The 9,247-nt window shown below is 41.4% G+C and overlaps 1 protein-coding gene across 3 annotated transcripts in view; it reads right to left on the bottom strand.

The window, feature by feature from the left end:
* ENOX1 (ecto-NOX disulfide-thiol exchanger 1) overlaps positions 1-9,247 on the bottom strand; it is a 612,013-nt gene that overhangs the window by 92,016 nt on the left and 510,750 nt on the right. For all 3 annotated transcript variants that reach the window (XM_011940311.1, XM_011940319.1, XM_011940300.1), the window contains one exon: positions 5,202-5,386. In XM_011940311.1, the coding sequence (XP_011795701.1) occupies positions 5,202-5,386 (185 nt within the window). The remainder of the gene's footprint in view (positions 1-5,201; positions 5,387-9,247) is intronic.

Genomic DNA, 9,247 nt, shown 5'->3' with positions numbered 1-9,247 from the left:
CCACCATCCTCACCACAGCTACCTTCATCACCACAGCCAACATGACCATCACAGTCACCATTTCCACCCCAGTCACCATTTTCAATCACAGCCACCTTTAACACCATCCTCACCATGGCCATCACCACAACCACAGCCACGAGCACCAACGTGCCCACCTTCACCACCACAGCCAACAACACAACCACAGCCACCATCCTCACCATAGCTGCCTTCATTACCATAGCTACTACAGCCATTTTCACTACCATAGCCACCATTCTCACCACAGCCAGCAACACAACGGAGGTTGTCATCCCCCTCACCGACGCCTTCATCACCACAGTTGACATTACCATCAGTCACCATCCTCTCACTACAGTCACCGTCACTACCACAGCCACCACAGCTACCTTTACCACCATAGTTAACAACACAACCACAGCCAGCACCCCCACCACGGCCACCTTTACCACCACAGTTACCTTCACAAGCACAGTTACCTTGTCCACCACAGCTACCTTCATCACCACCCCCACAATAGTCACCAAAACAACCATAGCCACCATCCTCACCACAATCACCCTCACCTCCAGAGCCAATATCACTACTGCAGTCACCTTTACCACCATGGCAACCATCACCTCCACAGTCCCTTCATCTCCACAGCCACCATCACCACCACCGCTAACATTATTATGATCTTGATTTTGACATATAACATCAGACTTAATTACATGTGAATTTTGGGGAGGAATTGAATGCAAGCTTTTCTCCTTCTCTTAAAAAAAAAGTACTTACTAAGCAACTAAATAGTTTCAACAAGATTGCAGAAGACATGCTGAACTTACCCAAGGGGTCAGATGTAATCACTATGTTTAATTTCAAAACTAGTTTCATTTATTCCTTAATAGATACTCCAAAGTCTGACTCTTACCCAACATCTGACAAAACTAAATGGGGTTACTTTGTATTTTAGGAAAGTAGTAATGTTATATTTCTTCATCTTCCATAAAATTAGTCTAAGTGGGTGAGATTTTAACAATGCACACACAGAAAATCACACATATGTTCTACTTTGACTATAAAGAAAAAAATGCTTGTCACTTAATTTCTAAATGCTTTTGATCATAATCATCCTACTTTTCCCATTTTTTTTTTCCTGATCTTCCCTTGCTGAAAGTTGTCAAGACAGTGGACCAGGCCTGCGCCTTACTAATGGCAAGCTGAGAGTGTGAGAGAGCCACTGCTCCATATGGGCCAATGGCTTGCTGGCCTAAGACAGCTGGTCTTCAGACTAGATTTAACACTGTTCAAAAGCATCGGCTTAAAGTATTTAGGAAGAAGCCTTCTGACATAATCATCATTAGTCATACACACTTTTACGATCAGCAGTTTTTAATGGTATCCTGCTGTTATCCAAATATTTATTAGTCCTGTCAATATGATTTACACAAGGCTTCAAACAGAATTCTGATTTTTAAGCGGATTATTCAAAAATTATGACATGTTGACCTATCCTCATGAATGAAAATAAAAATACTGCAAATTTACGTGTGAATAAAACCATAACGAGATATCACTACAAATGTACTACAGTGATGAAGAAAGACAAACTGACCATGCCAGTGCTGTCTGATGAGGATGCAGAACTGGAGTTTGCAGACAGTCCTGAGGGAATGTATGATGCTACAGACACTTGGGAAAAGACGTTGGCAGTTTCTCTGAAAGTAAAACACACTTGCCATATGACCCAACAATCGTATTCCTAGGATTTACTCAAGTAAAATGAAAAATTATGTCTAAGCAAAAAGCCTGTGAGTGAATGTTTATAGCAGATTTATTCCTATTTGTCCCAAACTGGAAACTATCCATCCACTAACTATTGACTAGACAAACCACAGCTCTTTCTTATGGTGGAATACTATTCAGCATCAGAAGGAATGAATGTCTGATACGTACAGCAACATGGATCAGTCTCAGATGTATTATGCTAAAGAAAGAAGCCCAACTCAACAGGTTGCATACTGTTCAATTCCCCTTATATGATATTCTGGAAAAAGAAAAACTCTAAGGGTAGAAAACAGAGCAGTGATTGCTGGGAGTGGGGTTGAATCAAAAGGGGCACGAGGGAATGAGTGATGGAACTGATTTATATATAGATTGTGGTAGCGGTGGTTATGTGACTGTATGCATTTGTCAAACTTCACAGAATGTATGTCTAAAAAGAATATATTTCATTGTATGTAAATTTTACCTCAATAAACCTAATGAAAGAATTCAGTGTGGTAACCTGAAGAAAAATAAGGGTTAAACATATGTATAGTCTTTACTTGTACACCTAAAGGTACAAATGAAAGTCAAAACCCTCACTACCCCTGAGGCAGAGACAAGTTAACTTCACTGCCAGTTTATGATCAGGTAAAAGCTACTGTGTCACCGTGGATACAAGCTGTTATTCTCTTTTGTATGAAACCTTTCATATTATTACATTGTGACTCACATGGTGCAGGGGTAAACTCAGAAACATCCAGACAAAGTCACCCAAGGGTTTTTCCATGTTAGGAACCCTGCCCATAGCGTTTTCTTCATGAACACATGAAAAACTGTGTGATGTCAGTGAACATATCCTTAAGGGGTTAAAGAAAGAAAGGTTAGAAACTTTTTGGCTAAAAGCTGTCTGCTAGTCCTCAGGTCATTAAGGCTCCTTCTTTTTTTATTGTTTGTTACAGAAATGATTTCCCAAACATAGATTGTGGAAATGGTGACATATGGGAGGCTGACCTCTCCTCTCTCTGTCATCTTTCATGTGAAACCATGATTTTCTGATTTATAAAGTAGATAGTGTAGAGATTGAAGATAGGTTTTAAAGTCAGGCTAATTCTTTGTGGTGGGATTCAAATTAGCGAATTGTGGTAATTTATTCACACATGGTAGGTCATGATAGAAATAAGACTTTAAAAAGCACCTATATTTTAAAACTCTGTTAAAAATGTTCTGCCACAGAGATAGCCATACATCTGCCTAACAACCAGTAAACATTAAAATCATAGCAGCCACTAGGGACCTGGTGCTTTCCGTAGGTTAAGGAGGCACCACACACACCTCTTAGGCCTTGGCTGTCATGCTCCCTGTCTTGCTTTTCATGATCCAGGATCCCACACAGTCCAGAGCTCCCACAGGCACCATGCTAGGCCCGCCTCCAGGCCTATGTCTATTCAGTCCTTCATTTGACATAGATATTTTGACTGTCTACTATGTGTCTGTTATGGATTGAATTGTGCCCTGCCCCCAGCCCCAAATCCAAATGTTGAAGTTCTATCCCCTACTAGGACCTTATCTGGAAATAAGTCCTTGCAGATATAAGTAATTAAGATGAGGTCATACTGGAGCAGGTGGGCCGCTAATCCTGTATGAATTGTGTCCTTATAAAAAGCAGGAATTTGGACACACACACATGGAGAATGACAAGGGATGATGAAGGCAGAGAGCAGGGTGATGTGTCTACAAGTCAAGGAAGGCCAAAGATTGTCAACCAACCTCCAGAAGCTGGGAGAGAGGCAGGAGTCAGACACTTCCTTACAGCATCAGAAGGAACCAACCCTGCTCTTGGACCCTAGATCTTGGACTTGTAGCCTTCAGAACTGTGAGATAATACGTTTCTGTCTCAACTACATTTTTAGTTATATAAAGTACATTTCCTACTGACAAGGAGATGCTGAAAAGAGATGAGAAGCTCCCTTAACCGAATCCCTCGTTCAGGAGGATGGCTCAGGTGGTGATTTGGAACACTGCTCCTTTGCGGACCAGGCACGTGGCTCCTCAGTGCTTCTGCAGCCCTGACGGAGCAGCTCGCCCTCGCCTCCTCTGACTTCTTTTTGATTTGAATCTGCAATAACCTAAAATACTTTATATACCTTTAAAGCAACTGGGATAATCTTTTCTAGAGGGAAAGAGGGAGAGCTGTGTAAAGTGTGGCATAGTTGCTTTTGGGCTAGGTCTGGCGTCATGGCCTTTGGGGAAATCGATGGCCTCTCATCTTGGCGAGGGCGCCGACAGACACCCAGTGTTGGGGCGTATGGACAACCCCAGAAGTCTCACACAGCAGCTGTTACATCGATTTCCAAGTGCAGAGACCTGAGCAATAACTGTAGTGACATTTTCCTGGCTGGCTCTGACCTCTGAATCTCACTGATGAGTCTAACACACACTGTGAACATCAGCCAGTTAGGACTCTAAGCCAAGACTCAAAAATTGCTTTAAAATGGCAGGAGATGTTTAAGACATAATTTGTGCGAGTTGGTCATTAACTTTCTCATGTCCCAATCCATGATTCTTTTTTATACTCTCCCTCTCAGTTATTTTTCCCTGTTAGGCTGATGCTTCTGTAGTAGTTACCTCTAATCACTAAGATACTTCTGCAGGCAATCCATGCTCTGGATGTTACACAGCAGTCAATATGGATGGGGGAATTAAAAAAAAGTGGACTCTCTGTATATTAACTTTCCATCATTCTACTTATATTTCCCTTGTTTAAATAAAAACAATCTTTTTTAAAGGAAATATTGATAGGATTTGTATATTCAGAGGAGTAATTTAAAAATCCCCATGATGATAATTTATGCTCTATTATTCTAAGGTAACTCAAAGGCCCCAACACCTCAAGAATATCATGTACCAATTTGAGGTTTTCAGATACAAATCTGGCTGTGAATCTTTGACTCTATTCCCTCACCGCCAACAGTCAATCTCCCCCCTCGTCAACATTTTATTTCCCACAGTACCTGTTCCTTTTCCATCCTTCAAAGCTCTCAACTTTCATTTCCTTTCTAACAATTGCCATAAATACACATCTTTAAATTCAGTATGCTAGGATGAAGTCTGGCACTCTTCAACAGAAACACAGCTATTGTCCTGTTTCTAAAGTTACCTGTCTCCCAAAACTCCGATGCTTCATCTGTTCCATCAACAAACATTTCTTAAACACGTAATGTGCTCATAGAACCTGACTAGATCTTAAGTGCAATATAGGAAAAGTGATTGGCTTGGCTTTTCTCTAGATTCTACCCTTCCACAAACAGTTATTAACATTTTTCTGTCCTAACAACTTAGCTTTTTGGTTGTCATTTCTTCTCCTTCACCCTTTCCAGCATGCAGCTGCCTTTCCATTTTCATTTAATACACATATCCCTTTCTCTCACAAAACCATCTGGGCCAGGTACCTGCTGCATGCCTTGCATGGTTTGCTGCAGGAACTGCAATTGCTGGTCCTTGGTGAGGTTCTCTTCTGTTCGGAAAAGCTGTTCTTTCTCTTGTTTCAACAGCTCCACCTCATTCCTGTAGGCATCCAGCTGCCAGCGGAGACTGTCATTCTCCTCTTTCAGAGCATAGGCCTGAGCAGCCAGAGCTGAAGGACAAAGAGAATGAGTTCAAGTGAATTACCTTCTTGCTTAGCTTGAGGAGGTCTTCTGTGGGAAAGGGAGTCTGCCACCCAAGTTCTTAATGTTTGTACCAGCTCAGAAATAAAAGCAGAATGCCTTACCCCGGGGCTGTCTGTTTTGTAGTCAGTATGCATCACTTTTTTCTATTCTGTTTGTCCTGTCTTACGTATGAATGTTTCTTATGGGCACGGGATTAATTCCTCCCAAATCCTTGTCCCTCATTGACCTCTCCCTCAATGCTGGGCACCCTCACAGACATTGGTATGTGGTGCTAGGTGGTGACAACGTTCAGAATTCCAGGCAACAATCATATCTACTAAATATTGTCTTCCCCCTTTCTACAGGATTCCTTAGCTCCTTGGAGGGTTGCTTTCTTTCAAATAATCAGCAGTTCTACAGGTTGAGACATGCGGCAGCCTCCCAGGGGACAGAGGAATTTATATGCACACCATTCCTTCCTGCTCTACTGCTGGGACAAATTGCACAGATTGTTTTCCTCCAACTCCTATCAGAATGGGAACCTAGTTCCATCTGTTTCACCAACAGATTAAAACTCTTTTCCTCTACAAGGCTGAGTGGTTACTCTAATACCTCTCCCTGAAACCCCCAATTCTCCACATTTAGATTCAGACTTCATTCATATGTCCATCTTATTAAGAAACCAAGGCAGTTAACTCGGGGTCTCACACATCTCAAGGTTTCAGAAATAGCCGAAACCGAAAAAGAAAACAAATGGTCCAAAACAAAGATTGAGGGTAGGGAATCCCTTTCCCTAGTTTCTATCTTACTGCTTAGGGGGCTCTCTGAACATCAACATAGCCTGCTGGGCACTCACAAAGTACTGGACCATGAGCTTTGTATGAACTCACTCCCTTCATAGCCCCATCAAGCCTGTGATGCCGGTGCTGGTCTTAGCCCCATCTTTACAGATGAGAAAAATGTGGCACAGAGAAGTTATGTAACTCATCCAATCCTACAAAGTAAGTAGCAGAAAGCCTTCACACCCAGGCTGCAGGCAGGCTCCAGAGTCTCTGCTCTTGATTACATCGGTCCATGTGTTCAGTTCTTACCAGGCTGTTCAAAACCAGTCTCACATTCCCCCACCAACTCTCCCACTAGTCTCCCTTTAATCTTCCCCCTCACAGAAAAGCCATTCCCCACTTGTGTAAGCAAGAGAAAAGTGAAAGAAAATTTGAGATGCTTGTTACCAGAAACTTCAAACATGTAACTTCCAGTGGATAAGGGCACAGTGTGGGGCCCACTGCACACCAGGGCGTCAGTGCATGCACGTTTGCAGCCCCTGTTGCCCGTGTTAGAGGGACCGAATCAAGGTCGCCTCCTGGGAGTTCTACCCGCACATTACAGTTCCATGGTGATAAAGCTTTACTGAGGTGCTCTGAGACCATGGTGAATTCTCTCCTCAAATATCAAACGTCAAATTATGTTAATAATAGTTTTATAGTTGAGTGTTTTACAGTATTCCATCTTGCAAAATAATCTCTCTGTGGTACACACTGAACTACTAATCAAACAGAACATGCAATTACCCAGACATTTCCCTACCTCAAGTCAGTAGGGATCAATTACTTAACAGGCATTTACTGCATATTTACCTGTGCTCAGGTCTGTGTGGGCATCTCAGACCACAAAAAGAGGAGACAGAATACATCTGTTCTCTCAAAGAGCTTAAAATCTAGTAGAAACTGACACATTTAAAAAGAAACGATTGCTTTCAAAAGAAGAAAGGATAATGTGATGTCTGGAATACAGCAGGCACTCAATAAACGTTGGTTGAATGAATAAATGAATAAATGAGTATAGATGCATGACAAAAAAAAGTATCCTATAGTTCAGAGAAGAGAAATAAAAATTCAGACTGAAAGAATAAATGAGGGCTTTGGAAGATGAAAAACCCAACAACTTGGGAAGGATGTCTCTCAGTCAGGAGCCAGAGCATAAGCAAAAGCCCAGAGATGAAAATGAAAGGTAGAATACTTGGGGCAAGAAGGAGAGAAACTTGAGCAGAAGCCAAGTGTTTGCCTGGCAGCAGCGAGAGAAAGGTGATCCACGTCAGGTGATGGGAGACGACGGGGAAGGTTAGGTTCAATAGAGCAGCCAATTGAGAACCACTGACAGTGCTTGGAGTGGTGGAAGGACAGGATGAAATTGGGATTTAGGAACATTAGTTTGGCAATGGTGCATGGAATGAACTGGAGGCTGAAGAGAATGAATAAAGGAGATTTTATTTGGTGTATGTGTGTGCAAAACCAAGGAGCAGCCACTTTTACAGTTTGCAGAGACTTACTCATAAAATCAGAAATTATCCAGCATGTACCCCACGGCATGAGCCAGTGCTTTCTAACACTGTGCAGTCCAGCTTCAGATCTTGTCCACATCCTGAGATACCACCTCCTGACAGCTCCGTTTACCAAGCCAGAAGGAAATGGTTATGAGGAATCATTTGTGAGAGGGATGTTGTAATAGGGCAAAATCACAGAAAATGCAAATGATGAAAAAAGTGTTGGCACTACACAGGCACATTACTACATTTAGTAGCATTCAAAGACACTTAAGTCATTTCCTTAGGAAGCTCTATTTGGCCCTTTTTCAATTCAGAGTGGCATTTTTATTATCATAACTGATAGCAGGTGTTTGTGAAGAAATCGATTAGTATGCAGGGATGGAAATTACATTTTCCAAATGAATTGCATAGTCTGCAAGATATGCTGAAATCTGTATAGCAAAATGCAAGCAGCTATAAAGCATGTGCCAGCAGCATTATTTAAATAAATTATCTGAACATAAATACATACAGGAAAGTATACCATCCATTATTTTAGGTGATCTCTTACAAACCTATGGAATGGTACTGCTGAGAGTTCTTATTCTTGGCTAAGCCAAGTGACCACAGTGCCTGCCAAGCAGGATATAATACTGTTTGCATTCCCGGAATAGGAATGTGATATCATCATATTAAAAAAAACCTGTAACAGCTGTAATTCCCCCCACCAAAAAAAAAAAAAAAAAAAAATCAATACCATAGCAAATCCCATCAACATTTTTATAATGGGGGCACATAACTGATTTACATTCTTGATTAAATGATTTCAAGCTTGATTTTTACAAAAAAATTTTCGTTACTCATGTGGCAGCAAGTAGTTCTCCTCTAAAGGGTGAGAAATTGTATATTGACTCCACTTAGCTTCAGGCCACCTGTTTGTAAACATCACTCAGTGTCATACTGCAGCCCTGAATCTATTCCTCAGACAAGCCTGCCTGGAAGAGGCTATGTTTCTTGGGCCAGAGCTCTAATAGAAAAAAATCCTAATAATTTCTGACTTAATATAATTTCTCAGTGTATTAAAAATTCAGAAATTGGAAAGGGCAACTCTTTCATTTCTCTCTTTCTCTTCAGTTCTTTCTGGAATACTGTACTAAATTAAAGAGTTTTGGAAAAATGTGTCATCAAGCTTCCATGGTAAAATTTACCTTATGAGACTGTACAATGAATCCACTATCCAAATGAGCATAAGGATTAAAAAAAAAAGTACAGTGTGCATCTTTCAGTAGGAATTCCTAAGGAGTGCACCGAGTGCCAATAAATGGAATATCTAAGAGACACCCCATATGGATTACCAATTTCTGCTAATAAAAAAAGAATAGAATTAGGCCGGGCGCGGTGGTTCACGCCTGTAATCCCAGCACTTTGGGAGGCCGAGGCGGGTGGATCATGAGGTCAGGAGATTGAGACTATCCTGGTTAACATAGTGAAACCCCGACTCTACTAAAAATACAAAAAATTAGCTAGGCATGGTGACGGGCACCTG

The sequence above is a fragment of the Colobus angolensis genome, unplaced genomic scaffold (assembly GCF_000951035.1).
Source record: "Colobus angolensis palliatus isolate OR3802 unplaced genomic scaffold, Cang.pa_1.0 Scaffold101, whole genome shotgun sequence".
In the NCBI taxonomy this organism is placed as follows: Eukaryota; Metazoa; Chordata; class Mammalia; order Primates; family Cercopithecidae; genus Colobus; species Colobus angolensis.
Note: the sequence above shows the minus strand (reverse complement) of the source record. Positions and strands in the feature narration are given on the sequence as shown.